Raw genomic sequence first — 25,502 nt, 5'->3', positions numbered from 1 at the left:
GCCAGGGGCGGGGCATTCTTTAAGGTGCCCAATGAGGAACGCAACCGAAGCGGGTCTGTCAAGCGAAGGGGCTGGGGGCGGGGGGATGGTGAGTCGGAGATAAACACTCCGCGGCGGTGGCGGCGGCAGCTCTTCTCCGGATCTGTCACGGTGTCGGCAGTGCCCAGCTCACCAGCCCCCCTTCCCTTTCCGGCGAGCGTGGTCACCAGAGAGGCTCTCTCAAGCCTGCTCTGCGGGGTCCACAGCGGGGCGCGGGTGTCCGGCGGCGGCGAGCCTGTGGGCAGTGGGGGTTGGTCCCGTGGCTCCGGCCCCCGGTGCAGAATGGCGACGGCGGTTCGGATGAACATCCAGATGCTGCTGGAGGCGGCCGACTACCTGGAGCGGCGGGAAAGAGGTGCACGGGAACGGGAGAGGTCCGGCCCGAGTCGGGGCCGGGGGCTCTGAGGGGCCCGGCCGCTCCGGGGGTAGTTGGAGGCGCGGAGAGCGCGACCGCCAGGCTCCCAACCCCTCCAGCTCTCCCCACGCGCGGTCCGAAGGGAGGCCGCCGCTGCCCCGAAGGCAATGAATGGGAGTGGAGAAGGGGCCGCTGCCCCCCCGGATCCCAAGAGCCGCCCCCTCCCCACCCCGTCGCGAGTGGGATGCCCGGGGCCCCCTCAGGCAGGCCCTTGGTTTACCTCACCGGGGCTCGTCCCGGCGGCCCCCAAGTTGGCCTGACGCCCCGTCTCCCAGCCGGAGGAGCAGCGCCTTCCCTGCCCACCCCCACCCCCCAGCCCCCGATGTTTGCCCCGCACCTTCGCCTGAGGCTGGTCCCACTTACCACACACCAACCTGCTGGACGTTGCTAATGGGAAACCCAGGCTCCGCGAGCTTAGCGATTTGCTGTGTCTTTCTCAACAATGAGCAGCTGGAGTGCTCCTTACACCTGCTCCGAACTGAGGGTATTCACACAATTAAAAAAGCAATCATTGTTCTAAGAATCCCACCTTGCTCTGTTTAATTATTTCCACAGTATTCTTTTAACGAAAAATAAATTTTAAAAAGGAAATACTGTGGAGGGGAGAGAGTATTGAATGCTCTGGGCTCATTCATTAACTGGATCCTCCGGTTTTCTAGAAGCTGAACATGGTTATGCCTCCATGTTACCATACAACAACAAGGACAGAGATGCCTTAAAACGGAGGAACAAATCCAAGAAGAATAACAGCAGTAGCAGGTAATTTGGTAAATATTTCGCTTTCGCTTTTAGATTATACTGCAGATGACACAAACTGCAGATTGGAAGTTGCCTGTTGTGATTATAACCCTGTAATTAAGTGGCGATCAGGATTCAGTAATGCACACATGGTCTTAAGCCATTGGAGGAAGCAGCCCTTCTGTTTGGGTTGAAGGGACTGAAAAGAAAAGAGAAATGGAAATGTTTTACATTTCTTTGTGAACTTTTTTTTTCAATTTAATTTTGCTTTTCTTCCCTTTCGGAACAAAAATCTGGAAACTTTAAGTGAGATTAGCAACAGTGACAATATTTTGCCTCCAGAAATTGCAGATTCAGGGCAAGTTTTCTATAATTACAAACGCTGGACATTATTTCTTTTACTTTTCATAGTGAAGATTTTATAAACATGTTAAAGTATCTGACTTGGCATAGGTGGTAGGATTTCATATTTGACATGTAAATTAAATACAGTGGTTTGTCTGATAATCTAATTTGTCACATCTATTTACAATGGCAAAAAGGAATGATTGAGGTTAAAACTTGCCTTTTTGGTGATGGAGGAACATATAATATTAAAATATTAGTATGCCACAACCCTTTTATGTTAGCCTTTTAGTTCTTAAAATCTGTGAATCTCACTGGGAAGTATTTGGTTAATGGTCAGGGAAATCACATATCAAGGCCCTGAACATAGTTCCTGGTACATATGAGTACTCCATTAATGCTATTGCCCCTTTTTTCCCTCTTTGCTGTTAAAATATGTTAGCTAGGAGATCTGTTTTATTAGATCCATCAATGATACCTTTCATTCCAGTAAATTAAAAGCATTGACATTTTCATCACTGATTTAGAATCCTTACCCTTTCCCATCCTCATGAATAACTCTCTGCAAATAACTGTATTTGGTTAGCCTCTGTGGCATAATACAGACCACTAAAAGCCAGAAGGTTCCCATTTAAACCTAAAACTCACATGTTCTTGCTGCCTCGTCTGTCCTTGATTCACCCTATTGTCCTTAGTGCTGGTAGAACCACAGGATGTGAGCAGCACACATATGCTGAGCTCTTGAATGGGAAAGCACGTGAAGGATGAACCTGGTTATTAATTACCTGGTGGTTTTTCCTTTCCTGCCCATGTTTAGCATTACCTGAAAGTGGAAGCCAATAGATCTGTGCATGGGTACTAGGGGGCTTTAGGAGGGATGTTAATACTAACTTATATTATGCAAGAGTTTAAAACAATTTAGCTGTGTTACGTTTTGTTACAGTATTAATTTTTAAAGTGTTGTTTGGAAGAACTTTGAAGTCTTTTGGTTTATTTTTGTGGAAAAATATAGTCCATTTGTTGCTTTTATTCATGTCCACTCATGATTTGAGAGGAATTGTCCACATTAACAGTCAAGGCTTAATCCTTAGCACTCGATTTTTTCCTGAGTTTCACAGGAAAGTTGTAGTGTGGATGTTCAGTAGTAGGAAGAGGAAAAGACGGGGATATTGTTGAAGAGAAGTGGCTTGGTCCCAAAAGGTGATTAGGAAAGAAAAATAATGATAGTTGAGAATTTCAAACCAAGAAACTCATTCTTTCTCCTCTCTTTAGTATCCAGCATTATAACTGAAAAATGGCTGCAACTCCTAATGTTTGGAAAAGGTCTATTACTTCTGTTAGTGGGTTTGATTTGCTTTTCATAGTTAGAGACAGGAGGCTATCACAGTTATCCATATTCTTGACTAATAATGAGTTAGTGTAATATCTTCAGTGGTGCAAGGATCTCTGAGAGACGGTGATTAAACCTGGAGATGGCACCAAGCAAACATGTGAAGCAAGAGCAGGCTGTTTTGTTTAAATGTGATCACTTCCTTCTTGACATGTTTGGAATGACCCTTACCTGAGCAATGAGACATCTCCCCAGAGAATGCAGTTGGACACCTAGATTTGAATTAGACTTATATCCAAGGCCATGTATGGTCAGGCTTTTGAACTGAGGTAAGGGCTATGAAGACGTTACTGCTGGTTTACATAACCATTGGAGAACAATTTATTCTTGTTAATTCAGGTTTAAATGCTCTTTGCTTGTACAGTCTGGGGGTTACTTTTCCCTGGACAGTAAAAAATAAGATTTAGCCATATGTCAAACTTCTTGGGAACTAAAAATACAAATCTTAAGTTTCTTTAGTTGCTTGTTTAAAAAAACAAAAACAAAAGCAAATGAAGTTGTGAATATTGATTGTTTGGGAATCATCCAGAGAACTACTGGAATAGAAGGAGGTGAAATCTTTTTTTTCTTTCCTACTAATTTTTGAAATCAGTTACTAATTATTTCCAATTGAAATCCAGAGTTCTTAAAAGTATGTTTTGTTAAATAGGTAAAGCAGACTTGGGCACTCATGTGAAAGAGGAAGTTCAGGACTTGCCACCCAGTTCTTTTATGAGACAGTGGCTGTATAGCTGACCTGACACGGGGAGTCTTTTTGAACCCAAGGACTTTTCCTATTCTCAGATACTCTGTATTTTGTCTTAGTTATCTTTTTCTTAGAATATATTTTTAAATGGTGACATTTGACCTTTATCAGCAATTCCAGAGTTATCAAATCTTTTCAGTAATCACATGGAAAGTAATTTTGACACAAGGTTTCTGTGTATTCTTATAATGCTTAATTAAAAATAAAAGTATTTACCCATCAACAGAGTTGGCAGGCAATCTCTGAACTGATCATTTTTTGAAAGGCCTGCTTTTGATTCAAGACAAACTCAGTTTCAGTAAACCAAATGCACTTCAAATGCCCTAGCCATTAGATACAAGTCGCCTTGTAAAAATCACCATGTGTTCAACACTCTTAAGTAATCAAATAAGATCTGTAGTTTCCAAAACTCTGTTCAAAGTTTGGAAGGAGTTGTGCCTCTTATGGAATTTGTTAAAAAGTTTATGTTGGGAATTCAGAATTTTTTTATATGTATCTTCAAAGAATCAAGTCATTTTTGGTAAGGGTGTCCTGTGTGCCATTATTTTCTATAATCAGAGACCATTTTCTTTTCAAATATCCGTCCTCTTCTCCGCCACCTTCCAAGGATGGTCCCTGTCTAAAGTTAAATGGGGAAATCTTGACCAGCTGTTGTCATATACTTTCATCCATTTAAAAAATCTGTCAGACTTTGAACTTGTTATTCCCTGTTAAAACTAAAATGCCACGTGCTTTAAAGCCAAAGGTTTGCAGTTGCAGGCCAGATTATTGTGAACCACGATATCCTGCTGGCCATTGCAGGAAGTAAACCTTCAGAAAAATGCAACTGAAGAATGCTGAGGGATAACTGAGTAAATCAATTTAAAGCTTTTAAATTAACTAGTTTTAAGGTTCACATATCCTTTATCTAGAGAACAAATATTCTAAAACTTAAAATAGTGTCATTATTGTTTCTCCTCATGAATAAAAATTGCTATCTCAAGAGCCCTGTAGAAGAGAAGTTTTAGTGCCATATTGGAAATTTTTTAAGACTATCCCCCCACACACACACACACACAACACTCTCACCCCACCCCCAGTCTCTGGTGTGAATGAACTTGGTGGTGGTACCACCGTGATGTAAATGAGTAGATGAGCAATCATGGAGGTAGTATTCCTCCAAGATTACTGTGAGTATTTATCTCCTAGGTCCAGTAAGGTTTCCATTATGGCCCCACAGAATTCATGACCTAGGCCAGGGCGTAGTCTCCTGTACTGGTTAGATTCCAGCGAGTTTCCATAAGAAAGGTCAAGATTCAGCTCCTTTATAATGCTGGGAGGTTCCTCAAGTTTATTTATAACTAGTTAGGGAGGAGTTGTGTGAGGAAGACACTGAAATGGCCACATTGACTGACTTCTTGTGACTTCTGTGGAAACCTGTCCATAAATTCTTAGACCAGACCTTATGTTCAAGGTCAGCCATAAACACTAATAATATGATTTCACATCCACCACAGCTTTCATCCAAGGCTCTCTAATCACTTTTACAGTTACTACCTCTTGTAGTAGATCCACTCTTGTTCAGTAGATAATTGGCAATAATTTTTATTCGCATTTCATAGAGGGGTTAACCAAGGACGGAATGGTAAAGAATTTTATTTCTTCCACAGTACCAGTCAGTAGCAAAGCTGGACTTCAAATTTCACCCTAACTGTTGCTTTAACCAGTCTATCGCCTTTATGTTGGGCTGAGTTTTAGAAGCCCTTTCTTAAAATCACTTGGTAGCTATTCAGCAGTTACTTCAGGGAGTAGAAAGAGTGAGGGAAGAAGGGTTATTTTTATTCACTTAAAACTATCCTATAGTCTAACAACTTCGCATAAAATTTTGGTGTATACGACGCATAGGGCTGGGGTGGGGGTGCCACCTGCACTGTTCTACCCTCAGCCTGAAGGAAGCTGGTGGGATTATATAACCCAAATCCACATTGCATTGTGCAGCTGTTTTTCTCTTTGTATAAATAGACCCTTTTATTTCCTTTCTTAAAATGGATTACTTTTCCATGAGGGAATGCGTGCCTCTTAGTTTGTCACTTCTCCTTGAACTCTGTTTTAGATGTTTACATTTATCTAACTCCCCAAACGGACTAATTTCTTAGTAGAGCCCAATGAGTTTTTCTCCCTTTCTTTGTCTCCTCTCCTAACAACTTCGCAGAGAAAGAAGTTAAAATAATTGTGTAGGTGTTGAAGTGGTCCTTTAAGACAAGAATAATCTTACTCTTTTCTTATTGTTTCCTCTTTCAGATCAACTCACAATGAAATGGAGAAGAATAGGTGAGTTGGGGATTTTGGGGATGGGGGAGTTTTGATGTATTCTCTATTCATTAATTTGAGACCTGGTTGCTCTTCTTGATTCTTCCCACAAGTAGCACCTGACTTAAGGGTTCACCCAGGGCCCTCGAAGCAGCACTGCCCATAAATCACTTAGGTAGATGAAGGGCTCACCAGTTCCAAACACCCCAACCCTCACCCCTGCAGCCTGCTCCTTCTGGGGAATGCCTTTCTGTGTGACTATTCCACAGGCCAAAGCATTTTAGGTCATGGGCATTGTTTCCACAAATAGTGTTTTTAAAAAATTACATGCTACTGAATATAATTGGCAGTGCTGTCTTAAATCATGTACACACACAGGTATGTATACATACATATACATACCTGTATGTTTACAGTTTACTTTTGAATGAAGATGCTCAAAATTCAGGTAAATATGTGCATAGGAGATGGTGACCCACGAGAGGAGGCCTGCCACCCTTGCTGGGCTCCATCTTGCCGTCAGCCTGAGTTGATCTCTCTTACCTGGATTACTTCTTGCTGCTTATTTGAACCTTTATTTTCCAAATCAAGTTTGCCCATCCTTCAGTGGTGTAGCCTAATGGTTCTCAACTCTGGTTGGACATTAGAAATGCTGGCAAAGCTTTTATTTTAATGTTTTTAAAGATATTCTTTATATTAAATACCTGATACACATATATTTGGGGGAAGAGAATTTTTTTTTTTTTTTTTTGTGAGAAAGATCAGTCCTGAGCTAACATCTGCCAATCCTCCTCTTTTTTCTGAGGAAGACTGGTCCTGGGCTAACATCCGTGCCCATCTTCCTCCACTTTATGTGGGATGCCGCCACCGCATGGCTTGACAAGCGGTGTGTTGGTGCGCGCCCGGGATCCGAACCCTGGGCTGCTACAGTGGAGCACGCGCACTTAACTGCTACGCCACCGGGCCGGCCCCAAAATTTTTATTTCTGCTGATTTTATAAAATAATTTTTTATCATAGAATTTTTCAAATATACAAAAGTAGAGTGAATAATATAATCAACTCCAAGTATCCACCCAGCATCAACAATTATCAGCATCTTGCCAATCTTGTATAATGAAAACCACCCCTCTCCACAGAGTATTTTAAAGCAAATCTTCTATCTCTTGTAAAGATTTTTTTAAGAAAACATAACCACTTGCTTTTACCATACTGGAAAAAAAATTAATGATAATTCTTTGTGGAGCTTTAAAAAAAAAAACAAAAAAACCGATGGCCAGACCTCACCCCTAGCAATTCTGATTTAATTGGTTTGGGCTGAGACTCTGCACTAGTATTATTTTAAAAGCTCCCCAGGTGATTCTTACGTGCAGCCAGGGCTAAGAACCATTGAACAAGCCTGATTCTGGTCTCGGAGCTCCCATCAGTTTGAAATACAGGCTAACCATCCAGATTGAGTGGCTTTCTCGGTGCTCTGCGTGAACAAGATGATGATGTGTAATGATGGCTCTGTAAATACATGTGGTTATTTCAAGCAAACCCTCCTTGAAGAGGCAGCCCGACAGTGAAAGGACAGACCAGACCCTTACTAGGAAAGAGAATTTTGGAACAGGCAAACATTTAGCATCACTCCACTGTGGATATCGTGTGGGGGTGAGGGGAGTGGGTTGAGTGTACCTCCCTGCACACGTGCTTCTCCCCACCCTTCCTCCCTGTTCCTTTCTCTGTGACCGGGACTGACCATGTTCTACGTCAGAGCTTGCTTTACGCTTTAGGGATTTACATCTCATGAACTGGAAACTCAAAAGTATCTCTTCTTAAGGTGGAAAGGTAGTCAGAGGTGGTTTCTCTTTCTCATGTTTAGATTCTCTCCCATTTCCCTGCCTTTGGGGTAGACTGGGACTATTTCTGCTGAAAAGTCTTCTGATCCTCCTTCTCCCTTCTAACATTTTACTTAGGCATTTCTTATTATTATTAAAATTGCATCTCTTTAAGTAAGGGCTCGTAGGCTTACTGCAGTTTTATGCCTTTCACGTCTACAAGAATGCCACAGAACGTCTGTTTTATCATTGATTTTAGCAGTTCAGGGATGTTTTCGGCCTACAGTGTCCCAAGAACTTGTGCTCAGTACTCGGTATTAATGAGTTCATACTAGGGTATTAAATAAGACGGCCCCCATTCTAGAGAAAGGTAGTTTGTCTAATAAGAAAGACACAGAGACAGTTTGAGTTAATACACTAAGCGCTAAGATTGAGGTATGCACAGGAGGCTATGGAGGCAAAGATTCTAGAAAACTGGATTGGAAGTTACCACTGGGCAAGCTGCTTATCATTCAGGCTGCCTCTGTATGACCAGTCAACTTCTTCTCGTTGAAGGATTAGTTATCTAGTTTCCTTATTGCCCTTTCTTTTTTGGAATTTGGTCTTTTAAGGTCTTGATAATTCTTTCTTCCCTTCTAGAGCATGTGAACAGAAGAGAAGGAAGTAAGGAGTCAAATTTACTTAATTTAACCAAGCATTGGTTGCTGTAGGCCAGGAGGAGAGGTTCAAGTTGTCGGGCTCTGCTCCCTTATTAGTGTGGATGCTTGAGATTTTAGGGTTTTGAGGTCAGTTGAACAGCTGCTCTCGTACTCCCCTGGTTTCAGGAGCTGAATGCTAAAAACGAATATCACTTTGCTAAATGCTAATACACGTTAGCCATTTTTTACCTTAAAACATCACATAAAAAGATTGGCATGGCTCTCAAGAAAAAAAAAAAAAGCGACTTAGGAAAAGAACTTCTAATGATGAGAATTTTTTTTCTCTTTGATATTGCAGAGTTGATTATACTTGGGTTAGCTCTTTTACACAGAAAGCTTTTCTCTGGCACTTTAGAGATTCTGAATAATTGGTGTTCATCAGGACTCCACTGTGAGGATTTTATACTCAACACTACCATTTTAATAATCTTGGCATTAGTGGGAAGATAAAAGGAGAGACTTCTAGAATGGAGGAGATGGGAGTTGGTGGTGGTGGCGGTATTTTCCATTCAATAGATGAGGCATTTGTGGGGCACCATCGATGCCATGTACTAGGTGATGGGAATAGGGAACCCGATAGAGACCAAGCCCCCAGGGTGGAGGGCTCAGTTTAATATCACTCTAGGTATTAGAGTCTGTTACTTGGCCTGTACTTCTCTGCATTTTAACTAATTTTTTGGGTCTAGCCATACTCATTCTTGATGAGTATGTGGTGTTTCTTTCTTTTTTTAAAACTAATCTCATAGAAAATTTTAAGAAATATAGAAAGTCATACTAAAAATTAAATCATCCATAATTCTAGCAGCCAGAGGAAACCAGTGGAACTTTGAAATGTATCTTTCCAATTATTTTTGGAAATAACTTTTAAAAATATAGTTTAGTGTAGAAAATTGGAAAGTTCAGAAAAATACAAAGAATATAAAAATCACCTGTAATAGACCTTGCGGTGATAACAACAGCTAACACTCCTGCTAAGTTCTATATCCATCTAGACTTTTGTGCATACTTTTTTAATCAACATGGGATCATCTAGTAAATAATCTGAATCTTGCTTCTTTTCAAGCTACATTATGAACATTTCCCAGTGTCGTTAAATCTCCTTTTCTAGCATTACTTTTGGTGAACGCCCAGTATTACATCATATGGATGTGCCATAACTCATCTAACCAGTCCTCCATTTTAGGTTCTTTCCAGTATTTTGCTAATATAAACAAGGCTTCCTTAAACTACTTTGTAGATAAGTCTCTGTCCAACATCATAATTATTTCCTTAGGGTAAATTTATAGTGTGGAATTAATGGTATACTTGTTATTAGGGTTTTTGATGTTGACTGCTGGATTGCCCACCAGGCAGGTTAGAGGCCATACTTTCCTTATACCTTCACAAGCTGATATTATAATTTAAGACCTTTATCAATTTGATAAGTAAAAAACACAACTTTTTTAAAATTTGCATTTCTTATATTACTAGCACAGTTGAACAATTTTCATATCTTTGACATGTGTGTGTGAGAATTGCCCATTATAAAACCTTGGCCCAATTTTCTGAGTTTTTTTTCTTTATTTTGAAAAGATTCTATAATATAGAGGATATATATGAAAGAGATTGCCCCTTTGTGTATCACATAATTGTCCAGTTTATCATTTACCTTGACAGAATCAGTCTTCTCTCACTGTTTGGAGTTGCTGCCTCTATGGTATACTAAATTCTTGTTTAAGTCTGTTTCTAGACTTGTTCTTCTACTCCCCAGATCCATAGGCCCTCCTGTGCCTGTATACATTGTTTTCATCGAGGTTTTATCATACATTTCAGGATCTGGTACAGCAAATCTCTACTCTTCCCTCCTCTTCCTTTTTTTATTTTACTATGTTCTTAGCTATTTTCAACAGTTTACTTTTTCCTGACGAATTTTATAATCAATCCATCAATTCCCCATACCCCAAATTCTTTTGGGATTTTCAAAATCGAAATTAAATAATTCCAATATAAATTAACCTAAAAAAGTTTATCTTTAAGTATTAGATCTTTTCATCCAGGATTTGGTGTGTGTCTTCATTTATTCAGATCTCTTTTCTGTCTCTAAGTAAAGTTTTGTAGTGTTTCTGTGTAGGTTTTGCACATTTCTTGTAAACAGTATTTCTGGGTTTATATACTTTTTAATTGCTATTGGTTTCCCAATTAATTACTAATTAATTACTTTTGGAATACAGGAAATCTTTTCATCTTTTGTTGTTGTTATTTGCCCTTTATTGATAATTATGCTGTTTCCTTCTCTTAGCTGGGAATTCCTCTGGTTTGAATGCCTTTCAGTAAGCCCTTCAGCAAATAGAGATTGAGTGTGCATATAAGCTGCTGCCCGTGGGTCAGGAGTCAGGTGCTAGAATGGACTCTTTTTCAAAAGAAGGCTCTGGCATCTCCTTTGATAGTAGACACTCGTTTTTCTGGAATGGTACATATGCAGGCCTTGCTGGAATTAGGCAGCTGGTCTAGAGAGATTACCTCTGCCAGAGTCTTCTGAGCCCGTGACAAAAGACTTTTGCGTGTGCTCTATGGGGAGGACTCAGCAGCTTGATCTAAGCTGTTATTTTCGTTTGGTCAAACAGTATTTCAGTGGCATCTTGTCTGGCATGAGAAACCATTTCAGTCAGGTCTCTTCTGGCAGGATATTCTAACTGATTAAAGGTCCCTATAGTTGTTTCTTTTGGGTTTTGGCTTTTCAAATGGCCAAGCTCCTTATACGGGAAGGGGTAGGGGCCTAACTTTTGCGCTGGGCTGAGTTGTGGTATGCATTGCACCACTCTTACTGCTTCTGAACTCCCTTGACCACACTCAGATTTCACTCTAGGATGTTGTAACAAATCCACATTGCTTTGTTGCCACATGAGGCTAAGGGCACAGCCTGGTTATTACAAAGGAGGGATATAGGTGTCAGTGTGCAAATCTTGTCTATGTTGATGGTGTAGAGGAGCACTCACATTTGTACCACTAAAATCCATCTTTCCTGGACTATACCTCTTGGGTAGATGGTATCTGCACTTGGAAGAACTTGGACAAGAGACATATGCTGGTTATTCAACCAATTTCCAATGCCCTACCTGGAGTATAGGAGGCATGCCTTGACTTTTCGTTGTAGACATAAAGAGTGAGATAGAGCTAGCAAGTACTAATTATAATATACATTTTGTATTTTTTTAAATTGGGCTCTAGAAAGGAAATATTAGTGAGGTATACTTAAGTATTTCATACTTTTAATGGACAAGTGATTTTATAACTTCAAAATGTAGCCACCATGAATGGCTACCTATGCATTGCTCACTGAGTGCTATGTTCCCGTTCAGCTAGCGTATATAACTACCTTTGTATTTTTTACAAAGATTACTATCACAATTATGAGAAATCTTCAAAACTTTCCCAGGTTCCAATTAAGTTGGTAATAATGATGCACTTGTTTATAAAGGGATCATTTTAGAAAAACGACGAGAGTACTTTTTTTCTCAAAGCATGACCTTAGTCTTCACCTGGATTTTTTTTGTTTAACTCAGTACGGCTTTGTTCTCAACCCAAAATCTGGAGAAGGTTAGATCACAAGGATCTCTTGTGACCTATAATCACTTTTAGGGAATAATTTTTGAGCCCTTAAGAATTATTTCTTCTTACTCTCTACTAAATAACCTCTTCTTCTACTATACAGCTCATACCTGCCCACATCTGAAATTATTTTTATTCAACCTCCAATTATCCTATAGGATTTATGAAGCTATTTAATTGGCTAAGTCTGTCCACACAAAGGTAGCAGATAAAATGGTGAAACCTTGGAGTTAAATAGGCTATTGTTTACGTAACTCTGTTTTTCTTCTTTGATTAATAATCTTAGGCTCAGTCTTAAGGAAAACTAGTACTCATTGAGGTCCAGTGTATCACGTTTAAGTAGGACTTTTCTCAAAGAGAAGGACATGAATTACCAAAGATATCAGAGTCTTCTCTTAGGTCAGCATCTGCAGATGCATTATTATTTCTAGGCTCCAATGAGTTAACAAGAAATAGAAGACTTGGTCTCTTTCGTTATTTGATAATGAAAGAAACAGAACAGTTAGATACATAGGAGGTCTGTAGCACTTAAAGGAATGTGATCTATTTGGAAAGGAAAAAAGGCTTATGATAGGCTATGAAAGCTTGAAAATCTTTATCGAGCAGTTAAGTCAAACAAGGTGTGGGTTAGGGAAAAGAAAGAAGATATTTGGTAGAGGGCAAAGGGGAGCCCATCTGAGAACTTTCTGTGGGAGCTGATATTTGTCATGATCTCAAGTTAGCTCAGATAAATACTTCTGCAATAATCTGTTTACCTGTTTGATCACTCCAACTAAATTTAAGTACCTCTGAGGCAGGGACTTGGTCTTACTCAACATTATATCCCCAGCACCTAGGAAAGTAGCAGTGCATAGTAATCCTTTGAGAAGTGCTGGTGGAGTGAATGAATGAAAGAGCCAAGGGTATGTTTCAAGATTTCCACTGTGAAATTCATTACCTATCTGCCCTCTTCCTTGGCTGCATCCTGTATGCTCTGACCTTATAATTCTTTTTTAGGTCGTACACTTTACTGTGAAAGTCTGCAGGAGAGAGTTCAGTTACGCTTTCAGTAAAGAGGAGTAATCTCTGGTAACAGTGTGTCCCTCACAACACAGGCACCACCTGGTTTAATTAACACCATTCCCCATCTTGACTAAACGCAAGCCAGGAAGAACGTCTGGGGTAACAGTAAATTCAGGAATCCTAGCTGCAGATAGCACAGTCTGCCTATAGCCTTACTCTTCTTTGCTGCATCTATCCCCCAGTTTACAAATCTGCCAGCCTGGGAGAGAGACAAGGATAGACTCGAGGAAGCTTGAGTCTGGAGGCAGAAATAAAAAGAGCAGCATTCAGAATTGTCTAAGAGCGTGCTGGTTAGCCCAGGTGCCTTCTGTCAGTGCCAAAGCTCTGGTAGGAGGTGGTGCCTCAGACAACCCTGAGCCCCTTTCACTAATGACTTCCTGCAGTGGGATATTTAGTTTTCCATCTTTCATAGCTGACAAGAGTTAAGGAAAACTAACAACAGAACTATATCCGAATATATTTTATATTTAAAATCTTTAATATATTTGGAATTTATTTTGATGTTAACCTCCCTACTCCCCTGCCATTTTCTGAATAATCCATTCTTTCCCCAAGGATTCGCAGTGTTATCTCCATTTTATGCTAAATTCCTATCTATACTTAGATCTGTTTCTGGGAATTTTTTATTCTGTTCACTTGATTTGTCTGTCTATTCTTGTATTAGTATATACTGTTTGTAATTACTGAAGCTTTATAATACAATTTAATATCTGGTACAGCACATTCCTCTTCATTATTCTTCTTTTTCAAAACTTTTGGCAGTCTCTCACACATTTATTCTTCTAGATGAAGTTTAGATTAATTTTCCAGCATTAAAAAGAACACTATTGGATTTTTCTCTTGGAATTATGTTAAATTTTTAGGCAAACTTGGGTAACATTGACATTTTCACTTTGAGATTTCATATCTAGGAATGTGCTGTTTGTTCCCATTTATTCAGATTCTCTTATGTCTCTCAGCAAAATTTTATCCTTTTCTTCCCAGAGATCCTTCCCAAACTGTTTTAAGTTTGTTCCTAAATATGCTATACTTTCTTCTTGCTCTTGTATATGAGATATTCTAGGTTCTCTGGATACGGATAGCACAGCTGGAGGTATGCTTGGATTTCCAAGGTCAATACATATTTGCCCCTATTTTTATTTTCCTTTGGCTATTGCAGTAGAGGGCGGGAGGGAGGCTTGGGTGTACTTCAGATGCTTCCCTGCTAACCTTGGGGTCCCTCCTACCCCTGCCTCTACGTGATGTGGGTCGCCATGAAGGAGTCTTTCCTTTTGCATACATTAGCTTTATATATAAAGTCCTTGCTAATTTTTTAAATGTAAAAAATGGTACCTTTAGCATAAGCAAGATCTGTGTTTCCGTAGAAAATGGGTTAGATTTTCCATTAAACCTTTTAATGACAAAAGATAACCATTTTCTTTAAGGAAGAGTCCAGTGAATTGGATTTTACCAGATAGCCTCTATCTACCTAGTGAGACACTTTGAGTTCCCTATTGATTTTAAAAGGAATATTATGGTGCTATAATTATCTGTGTTTGTCCCTGGTAATTATCCATCTACAGAGGAAGCTAGGGTTGAATAATAACTGCTACCGTATGTGGAGCACTCCATGTCAGACTCTGCCTAGGGGCTTCTGTATCTTGTCTCGGTTAATACTCACAATGGCCCTCTCAGGTGTTGTCATCCTCCCTCTACTGCTGAGGACACGGATGCTACATGGAGTTAAGTAATTTGCTCAAGGTCACACAGGGAGTAAGCAGCAAAGCCAGGATCCCTAACTTTTCCTCTTAATCACTACACTGTTTGGTTGTATAGTGACTGACAGATTCAGAATATAAAAATAATTAAAAACAAAAATAAAATTTGAGATACTTAAAACTCACTGAAGAGAAGCTATAGTTTGTACCTAATTGCATTATCACTAGTTATAGGCCACACTTAATTCTGACTATAGCTCAGATCAAAGATTGGTTTCTTTATGCTACTGTAGACCAAAGATGTAGTGGTCCACTCAGAATAATAAAAGCGATATTTCTGAAGAGTCAGCAGGTGATGTTTGTCAAAGTTCATGACCTAGGTACAAAGCAGTTGGATCAGCGCAGAAAGAAGAGACAGTCAGGGGCACAAGGGAGCCAGGATTTGGCACAACCCTTTTCTGCTGGGAGTGGGGAGCTGGGAGGCAGCTCTTGACAACAGAAAGACTGTCAGAAGATGTGATGGGTGGAGATCCAAGGAGGGGTCAGATCAAGGTATCGCGTGGCTTCCTGTTGAGGATATGTGGCAAAACCCCTGCTAGTTCCCCAAAGGGGAGTTAGACCTGGTTCAAATGGGTCACTAGGCCCCTCCTAGAGGACCAGAGCCCTGGGCAGGGGAATAGTTAGGACTGAGGAGAGAGAGCTGAGACAAGTGCTTGTCCTATGTGTTTCGGATCTGGGCGTTCCGTGGGTGCTCAGGGCTGGCTGAAGGATTCCAGATCCCAGGATGGGGGGGTGTAGTGTCTCAGGGTTGAGGGTCCTCAGTGGGAGGTGTTACACAGGGGTCTGTTTGCTTTTTTACCTGGTTCAGGAATCGAATTTCACTACTCGATGATGGAACTGAGCCTGCATCATATACCTCATCCCTCCGCTGTGGTTGGCCCAGGCACCAGCCTGGGGAAGTGTCTACAGGCGGGTGGCAGGTGGGCAGCCATGAGGCTGGAGCAGTGAGGCGCTGGAGAAAGCCAAGGCAGCACTGCCAAAGGCAGAAGTTGGCTTTGGATCTCTGCAAAAATCCAGACAGTGCTCTGGTCCTACTTTCATAGAACTGGGCCAGAAAACACTGAATGAACATGTATTACCCTCAGCTCAAATTAGTCAAATTGCTTATTTCTAGTTTCACAACTGGGAGTGTTCTTTGGAAACCCACATTTGGGTAGTGAAATTGTACTTTCTGGGCTAGACTCCTTGTGTAACTAGAAATGACGATGCATGAGAAGATGACTTTATTATATTTTTATCTGTAGACAAACTTCCTAAAAAATTTACCTACTCATATCTGTAGATAAACCCACATTGTAAAAGGACTAATGTGACACTGTTCTGAATCATGCAGTCTTTGCAAATAACAAGCAAGCTGAAAAATGTCTAATTTTTGAATTTTTTTCTAATTTGAAAATTAATCTATAAACTTTGTAATGAGAAATAAGTTGGATAACTGTATAAGTGACTAATTATGCTTTCTCATGGTGTTTCTAATAATATCTATTTTCATGGCTCTTTTTGAAGAATATTATCATCCAATGTGAACAAGTACATTTTACATACACAGGTTCTGGTTTTTTTCCCCTCATGCAGTAGTGAGAGGAGCAGCCTTCTAGTGTGAGTCTTTGCTTGTGGCCACTCCACATGGACAGGTTTTCAGAGCAAGTGAAGTCTTATAAAATAGTAAGGCATTTGTACCATTCAGTCTTCCCAGCTCAGGAGCGAATGCTGTGCTCCTCGAGTTTGTCGAGGCTTACAGGGCCCTTGAGAGTCTAGGACAACTCCTTCAAGACTCAGAAGAGAAAGGAGGCTCAGAAGATGTCTAATATACCACTTGTTAGATCTGCCTTGGGGGAATATCCTGAAGTCTTGATATGAAGGGTGTGAATTGACTTCCTCGATCAATATCATGCCTGTTGACGTGTCTTAGAGCTTTCGGAAGCAGTTTTCTTTTGGTCCGCATTCCCAACTTTTGCTTTTAAGAGGGAAAAAAAGGCAAACTAAGCTTTAAGGTTGTCTCCCAGTTCAGCTGCAGGGTAGCCTCCCAGGCTCCCAGGAGCTCTGCTCCAGGTGGTTGTGTGTGGGCGGTAGACCCCAGGACCCCGACCACTGCTGAAGGTGTACAGATGGACTCTGTCTTCAGGAAACTTCAAGTCTAGTTGAATAGATGATGGAATCTATTCAGCAAACGTTTATTAAGCATGCAGGAGAGGGGACACTGGCAACACAGCAGTGATTAAGCTGCAGCCCCAACTTTCTAAGGAGTTTGCAATGAATGGTTAAGTAACAAATACCAAAGGATTCTGGCAGAACGGTGGACTTCCCAGTGAGTAGTATAAACAAACAAGTAATCAGAAAATGGAGGAATCACTATAGGCTGGAATGACCTGCAAAGGCTTGAAGGAGGTGGTGGACTGAAGCCAAAACTCTTGGCCATTTCTCACATTCATGGAATCTGCTAGGTTCTAGAATAAGGCCCAAACCAAGGTTTCAGTGAAGTGTTAATCACTTGCCAAAATTTTAGGGACTCTTGTGCTTCTGGTCCGTCTGGGACTAGAGGCTCTCTCTTCAGTGGGCCGCTGCAGCTTCTGCCTCAGCCAGCCGTTCTCCCTCTCCCGCGCTGTCCCATCCCGCCACACTCCAAGGCCTACCTGTGGTTCTCTCCAGCTGCCCAGCATGCTTGTTCGTATAGCAATACCAATGATGTACTTTTTCCTTATTTTTAAAAAATCTATTTAACTTTTTGAATAGCAGTAGTTTACGTGGTTGAAAAACCAAAAAGAATAACAAATCATTCATTAAAAATTCCCCTCCTTGCCCCTGTCTGACTATTCCGTGACTTCTCTCTGCCCAGCCACTGTTACTAGTTTCTTGTGTATCATTCCAGACTTTCTTTCTGGCTATGTTTTCAGGAAAACATGAATATAAATAACCATTTTTACCCAAAGATAGCATATTGTATGCACAGTTTGATATCTTGCCTTTCTTCACTTAACAACATACTTGAGAGTTCTTTCCTAATAGTACACAGAGCACATTCTCATTCTTTTTTAATAGCTGCATAGTACTCCATTATATGGATATACCATAATCTATTTAACCAAGTCCCTACCGATGGTTATTTGGGTTGTTTCAATCTTGGCCATTACAAATAAAGCTGTAATGAATAACCATACACATGTCATTCACATGTGTAAATACTGCATACAGCAATGATATAGTTAACAGCGATTTAGTGGGTCTGAGTGGAGAAAGAGAAGTATTGGTTACAAAGATTCTCACCCTGGCATGTCATCATTTTCTGAATTTGGATGTTCTGTGGGTCACATCATAACCCAGAAACCTGGAGATAACCTGATAAATGTGCCTAATAATAGCAGGTGTTAGTCCCTACCCCGACAGCTGTATTGTAAATAGACAACTTTAGAAAACCTTGGGTTTTGCTTCGCCTTGGTTTTCACCAGAGTTGTCTCATTTCAAAGGATATTTATTTGGCCAGAGGTCATTGGTGGCATTTGCCATCACTGGGCCTGGGCAACCTCATACTCTTCTAGAACTTGTTCTTCCAGGGTGCCTTCTGGCCCACTGTGAAATTCTCAAATGCCACTATGATCTTGTTTTTGTAGACGGGCCCATCTTCGCTTGTGCCTGGAGAAGTTGAAGGGGCTAGTGCCACTTGGACCCGAATCAAGTCGACACACTACATTGAGTTTATTAACAAAAGCCAAATTGCACATAAAGGTAAGTGTATCCTTGGGATACCTTTTATCTTTATCTGTCCAGTAAGGGTTTGTCTGTTATGAGCGACAGCAAATGTATGCCTCCATGACAGTCCTCTCCTCTGAACTCCTGCAGCCCGCCTCTTGGATGAATCACAGGCACCCCAAACTCAACATGTCCGGAACCCAACTAAGTATCTCTCACCCCTATGCACCAGAGGTTAAATGGTCCATCCAGCTGTCCATCTGACTGTACAAGCCAGAAACTCATCCTTGGTAGCTCTTGCCTCTTAGCTATCTCATTTAAGTCATCTCCAAGACCTAAATATTTCACAGCCTGGTCTACTTCCATTTCACCCCACCATCATCTACTGCAATAAACTCAGAGGCCTCTCTACATTCCTCTGGCCTCCCTCCAAGCTAATCTCCATGCTTCCCAAGAACAGTGCTTCCAAAGCTCAAATCAGCATGTCACCCTGTTTAAAATTCTTCTGTGGCTTAGGACACACTCTGTCACCAGGCCTGCCTGACCTGGCCCTCACCTGCCTGTGCAGCAGCATCTTGTGCCTTACACTCCCCTCTGCTCCAGCCCTTCTTTCAGTCCCTTGCACTTGTCATGCTCTCCTACCACAGGGCCTTTGTACTTGCTGCTCCCTCTGCTTAGTACACTCTTCCCTCCCTCCTTCCCCAGTTAACTTCTTGTCATCCTTCAGATCTTAGCACAGGTATCACTAGCTCAGGGAAACCTTCCTGATGCAGTCACCTCCTTCCTGCAACCAGTGATCCTATTATTGGGTATCTCTTTGTCACCACTTGTCACAGTTGACATCTGACCGTGGTTTGCATGACTGGTTGTCTCCATCTTTAGAACGTAGACTCCACCAGGGAGGGGACTGGGTATTTGTGCTCACCTCCTATCACCAGCACCTTCCAGAGGGTCTGAAACAGAGTCGGCACTCAGTACGTAGCTTGACTAGCAAAGGGTGAGGGAGTTGTATTCAGACTCCTGAGAGCCACACCAAGATCACTGTGCAGCATGTTTATGTGGTCATGATTGGACAAATATCACTTGAGTTATGGTTGGTAGCCTGCACAGATGACAATTCTGGGGGAACAAGTACCTCTGTTTAGAGCAAAACAACCATAATTAAACAATCTTCTTAATTATCCGAAGAATATGAGAAGCTAGAGAACAGATTTGTAAAAACAAATGGCCTATGGAAATGTGTTTTCTAAGCTCTTATGTTGGACAGTTTGGAATCAGGACTTCAAAAGGGACTATTTCCTGCTAGCAAGTTAATCGAGATTTGTCATGACACAAAAAAGTGCTTATGTAATTGGGACGTGTACTTGGATAAACTTACGTTTAGATGGAAGTATGTTTCTTACACCGCCATCCCATGCAGTGCTCTCGTTCAGAGAGATGAGGAGTTCAGGGCCTCGCCGCAGGCCAGGGAGACCAGGTTGGGTTCCTGCCTGCAGTCTTTTCAGTATCAGAATGAGGGGTACCAGGATGCTCGAGTGTCAGGCTCACCCCCAGAATCCCTGTGACAGTACAGGTCCCCACAGCATTGTCAGTGCTGAAGGAGTTAGATGAAGAGAGGAGTCACTGGCCAGTCAACTCCCTGTCTCGGCAAGAAACTAGACAAGCGGCACACCACATGGCTTCTGAGGAAAATTGGTATATTCCACTGCTAGAGAGGAGGATGCAGGGTCACTGCCAATTTTGAAATCTGCCTGTGGGCTCCAACAACTACCTCTTTGACTTGCAGAAACTTGAAGATTGTGACAGAAAAGCCATTCACCAAATAGACCAGCTTCAGCGAGAGCAGCGACACCTGAAGAGGCAGCTGGAGAAGCTGGGCATCGAGCGGATACGGATGGACAGCATCGGCTCCACGGTCTCCTCAGAGCGCTCGGACTCGGACAGAGGTGAGCCCTCTCCCTGCGTCCTCAGCCCCCTCCCCTTCCCCCGCCCTCCCCTTTCCTCTCCCACCTGCCGGCGGCAGAGACGGAACTAAGAGCCTGCTCGTGATTTAGAGAAGTCAAGTAGTGTGGCCTCCAGGAATAAAGCCCTCTTTCCTTTTAGCAGTCAGGCACCAGCTTCCGGAGAAGGGCTTGGCTGGAGCTGCTTTGATTTTCAGCCTGGGTTTTCTGAAGAATGCCCTCCCCCATGCTCTCTCTCTTGTCCTCCCCACAGAAGAAACTGATGTGGACGTTGAAAGCACAGACTATCTCGCGGGGGAGCTGGACTGGAGCAGCAGCAGTGTGAGTGATTCTGACGAGCGGGGAAGCACGCAGAGCCTCGGCAGTGACGAGGGCTACTCCAGCTCCAGCGTCAAGAGGAGAAAGCTCCAGGACAATCACAAGACGTGTCTTGGTCTGTAAGAGAGCGCGGTCCCTCCGGCGGCCTCCCGGCTGGTTCTCCCTGTTGGATCGGATTAGGTAGTGTATTGGACCTGCCCACAACTCCCTTGCACGTCAGCTTCGGTGTACCACATTGACCAAATCAGCTTTGTACAAGTTTCCAAGGAAGTGCTTAGGATTGTGGGTTTCTGACTGCATCCACGAGCTTCTCTTTCTCCATAAAAATTTGTCTCTGAGAGACTGTACATTCCAATCAATTTGAAGCACCCAAGAATTCTTAGACTGAATAAGCAACTTTCACATCCCAGCAATTTTCCCCTCTTCCTTACTGTCCCCATGTAGTCTACCAGACCTTTCTTAAAATTTTCTGGCTTACTGTGTTATTTGCCTAGCAGAAATGTACGAATGTGTCTTGTGCTTAGGAAACTGAAGGAAACAAACTTTTCAAGTTGAGATCCTGATCTCAGCACTCCAAAGTAAGCTTTGAAAGCAGCATTTCAGAGCACTTACCCGTGGACCTCACCCCCGTGAGGAGTCAGGAATACCTCCAGAAACTCGCCCTTCACACACACCCGTGCTAATCCCCTGCCCCGCACGTGGATGGGAGCAGTCTCCTCACTTTAAGATGGACACCTTGATGGCGTGTCTTTGGGGTTGCACAGCTCATCAAAGTTCCAACATTGTTTGTTCTCACGAACAGAACGGTACAATCTCTTTTTGTGCGATGTTCCTGGGACCGTGCTGTGTACTGCTCTCCCAAGGCACATTTTCCCCTCAAAGTTTGTTATGCTACTTGTCTCTGGAACATTTTTTTTTCCTACCTCAGAGATGAATGAGATCTCCATTTCCCACTTAACACGAAGTGATTATGCCTCTTTTTTTTTTTTTTTTTGAATAAGTGACATTTGGTCCAATTCTAATGTGTTTTCCTATTTAACTCTCAGCAATAACTGAGCTTTGGCGCTAGCTGAGCTAGTGTCCATCTTCAGTGAAAGGAAAAGTCCACATTGCTACTCTCTCTGTTGCAGGTGAACAGGAGGGGATGGTATAGTGTTACTGTAATCCCTCTCCTTATTGTTTTGGGACACACCCAGAAACTTCTTCACGGAGGCTTTTGGGTTGGCAGTTTAAAAGGATGATTTCTTTTTGGTTATGATTTCTCCCTTAAGTGGTCTCCCACTTTGTAGCATTTTTATTTAAGCTAAAACAGAGCACATGTATATGTACATAAGACACATTAAATCTATAAATACTATTTATTCATTTTATATAAACTAATGTAATGGAAAATAAATTCTTATGACTTTGTGCTTTTATAGATGTTCTAGAAACTTTGTATGTAGGTATCTACAAAATTGGTTCACTCCCCTTAATATTTTTGCATTCATATTTTTGAGGTCTTGATGTTTTCAGCCTCTGGCGAATCTTTTCCATTGAATTTGAACCACTTGTAAAATCTGTGACGCTGAAACAGTATGTGTCACAAAGTGATGAGAACATTCCTAAAATCCACAGACGCACTGCAACCTTAAGGGCTCAACGGCTGAAGCCCGTGCTCCCCCTGGCCTGTGGTCTCTAGCATGCCGCAGCCTTGCAACTCCTCCAGCACCACCTCCTTCCACACAACTATCGTCAAGCTCTAAGGCATCCACAGGGAAGCTCATTCCATACCTGAAGAGCAGTCTAAACAAAGCGAGATTACTTTTTTCTTTTTAATGATTCTTTAATGTATTAAAAAAAATTAAATGGGAAGTAGTGGATTCCTAAATGATTCCCAAGTCCTCTGTAATTCTTCTGTTTTTGTTCTGTTTTTCTCATTTCAGGTTTGGGTGGGGGGAGGGGCAGGTGACACAAAGGGTTTTTTTACCGTTGGAATCTTTTCCAATTACCAGCTGAAGATTTGCACTGAAATACAACTTGTATGCCTTTTGCATTTTTAAAGCCTGCTTCCTGAATTTAAGCAGAGTGATAGTGTTCAAAGAGCCAGCTCAGCCTGTAACATGTTTGAAAAAGATATATCTGCACTTTGAGGTCCTTTTCGAATGCCATTCGCTAGACCTCACAAGCATTTTGTGTAATTGCTCCATTCAAGCGCCTCACGAGTCCATGATGCTGGATGCTGTACGGCATCGAAAACTCAAGACTTGGGGAAAAGCTTGTGGGCTTGCATTGGGGGAGGGAAGGGAACAAAATTTGTGTATTTGTTTGTTTAATTTAGAAATAAGGCATCTGAGAGATGTCATTATTTTCTGAGTTTTAATTGTTGTGCCTTTGAGTTAAACTGCATTTTTATCTTTTGGTTGGAATATGAAATGTACTGTCCCAATATAAAACAGTCATTATTTGACCTTTGCACTGTTTGTCTGGTCCTTTTCAATTTGATTGCATATCTAAATGTGGAACTTGATAGATCTCTATATTTTTACTGCACTTGTGATAAACTGGCACCAGGGTTAGACGTTACTTTCAAAGCTTGAGGTAGACGAAGCAGCATGCCAGGCAGGCCTCGCTCTAACCAAAACTGTAAACTTCAGGACCAGCAGACTCAGCCCAAGGCAGCTAATCCCCTTCCCCACATGGCTGATCAGCAGCCCTGATTCACCAATCTGTCCTCTCATTCACTGAGCCACCAGCGTGACTGTTGAGAGCGATACAGTCTTTTTGGTTGTTTTGGTTTTTTTAAGCAAAATGAAAAAAACCTTTCTATTAGGGTTGTCGGGGGGGGGAGGATGGGCAAAGATATAAACCCCAGCCTTTAAGACTTTGACAATTGTACGTAAATATAGATGTGTATAAATATAGGCACGGGCCTATTTTTCTGTGAAAATTGATTTTAAAAAGCTAAGGAAATCTACACTCTTCTTGATACCATTGCAATGCAAATGGGAAAATAAGAGTAGGTAGTCCAGTTTCCTGCAGAAAATATATATGTGTGCTTCTGTTAACATCCCAGAAAACAGCTTTCCATGCCTGCTGGCTTAGAACGGCAGGCCGAGCACCCAGGGTATCTGTGTTTTGGTTTTCTTTTCTAAGCAGAGATCTTGAATTCTTCAAGGTACTGAGAGAGATTGCTGCCTCCTTTCTCTAGTCACAGACCTAAGGCAAGTTAGTGATTCAAAGAGCACCAGATCTGAGCGGGACCTAGACTCTTCTCCCTGTCAACCCCAAACTAAAATAATTTCAGTGTCGATTCAGACTTGAGCACTGAGTTCGCCCTGAGCCTGCAATCGGCCACAAGAGTGGTTTTGGCTTTTTTTTTTTTTTTTTTAAGGTGGGCATTTTCCTTTAACTTCCACTTTTTTCAAAAGAAACAAGGGTCCTTACCTGGCTTTTCCTGTGCGCCTCTTCTCTGTCCTCAAAGTGGCCAAGAGCAAATCCTGAGGTGTGAAAAAAAAGTGTAAACGAGGCAGGATTGTGATGCTCAAAATAACTGTCTAGCAATATCTTGGGTCTTGCTAATGGGTTTTGTGGGCTTTTTGCTTCTTGCCTCTCCCCTATCCTTTAAAGAGAAAACTTATTTGAAATGTATATATATACACGCATTATTATTTCAGGTACAAACCATCCTGTACCGGCAGAATACAACTTTCATTGTGCTTTCTAATCTATTTGTTACCCCGAATCTTGGTCATTTTTTTCTTCCTCTTTCCCCAAGTCTGTCTTCTCCGTTTTCCTGCACTGTGTGTTGAACACCAGGAAGTCCAGGCTGCAGGGCAGTTTCCTGCATGTCAATCTGTTCCTTTTCTGTCTAACTCTTGGATGCAGTGTGTTTAGGTAGCTGGCTACTCCCCATTTTAAAAAATCCTTCCTGGGAGAAGAAGACCCAAAGACCCTTTTAGATGAGGTGGTTTTTCTCACTCTACGTGATCAGATCTCTGTAGACTGTGGGATGTTTTGTTTTTGAAACACTGGGGGATGGGGATGGCGGGATGGCAATGAGTGATTTATCATGAGTTGTTCATTAATATTTGTTACATGGATTATTTTCTTGTACCATATTTCGCTGAAAGAAGAAATAATTGCCTGGCACTGCTAGAGTCAGCTATTGAATGGCTGAAGAAGTTGAATATCTTTGTCTTCTCTCAAAATCATAAAATGAGAATTAGTAAGGCACCCAATTCTAAGATTATCCAGATTTTAAATTTTGACTTCTTATGCTATCTGAGGGTGGGAGGGTTGAAGGGACATTCTTCATTTTAGCTTTTACCTGAGAACCAAACTTGCCTTTACCCCTAGTCCCTGGAATTGGTGCTCTGGGACTATTGCTGTTAACCACCGATGTTGGGGGCCATCTTCCTAACAGTAAACACAGCCTAACCAGGGAGCAGCAGATGAGCAAGGATGAAATTCTGTTTCTAGATGTTTTTTTCTTTATGTAAATATGACGCCAATGTAAATCCTGTGTCAAAACATAGAGAATGGTGCTTTTTACTACAGTTAGCACATGCATTTTTAGAACTATTACGTGTTTTAGAGAATCTTTGCTGTGTATATGTAAACTGTATTGTTCAACTGTTAACAAATAATAAATTATTTCATTATTAAAGAAA

The 25,502-nt window shown here is 41.6% G+C and overlaps 1 protein-coding gene across 2 annotated transcripts; it reads left to right on the top strand.

Annotated features, from left to right (window-relative positions):
* The first annotated feature begins 113 nt into the window (after positions 1-113).
* Positions 114-25,502, top strand: MXD1 (MAX dimerization protein 1). Of its 2 annotated transcripts, none has more exons than XM_004435582.3 (6): positions 114-394; positions 1,114-1,213; positions 5,953-5,982; positions 18,493-18,607; positions 20,358-20,517; positions 20,786-25,502. In XM_004435582.3, exons 1-6 carry the CDS (start codon positions 322-324, stop codon positions 20,971-20,973), a joined length of 666 nt encoding a protein of 221 aa, XP_004435639.1. In that variant the 5' UTR covers positions 114-321; the 3' UTR covers positions 20,974-25,502. The 2 variants fall into 2 exon arrangements, with proteins under 2 accessions (XP_004435639.1, XP_087292747.1); XM_087436621.1 differs by lacking the exon at positions 114-394 and adding an exon at positions 401-938.

The sequence above is a fragment of the Ceratotherium simum genome, chromosome 11 (genome assembly GCF_057802395.1).
Source record: "Ceratotherium simum simum isolate JZ-2026a chromosome 11, ASM5780239v1, whole genome shotgun sequence".
Classification (NCBI taxonomy): Eukaryota; Metazoa; Chordata; class Mammalia; order Perissodactyla; family Rhinocerotidae; genus Ceratotherium; species Ceratotherium simum.
The sequence above is the reverse complement of the archived record's forward strand: the minus strand, read 5'-3'. Positions and strand labels throughout refer to the sequence as shown.

What these genes read in the sequence shown, in the direction of transcription:
- MXD1 (XM_087436621.1), top strand. Translation starts at nt 566, where the DNA reads ATGGGAGTGGAGAAGGGGCCGCTGCCCCCCCGGATCCCAAGAGCCGCC. An exon ending in AAGAATAACAGCAGTAGCAG is followed by an intron (nt 1,214 to 5,952) that starts GTAATTTGGTAA and finishes TTCCTCTTTCAG; the next exon opens with ATCAACTCACAATGAAATGG. An exon ending in AATGAAATGGAGAAGAATAG is followed by an intron (nt 5,983 to 18,492) that starts GTGAGTTGGGGA and finishes TTGTTTTTGTAG; the next exon opens with ACGGGCCCATCTTCGCTTGT.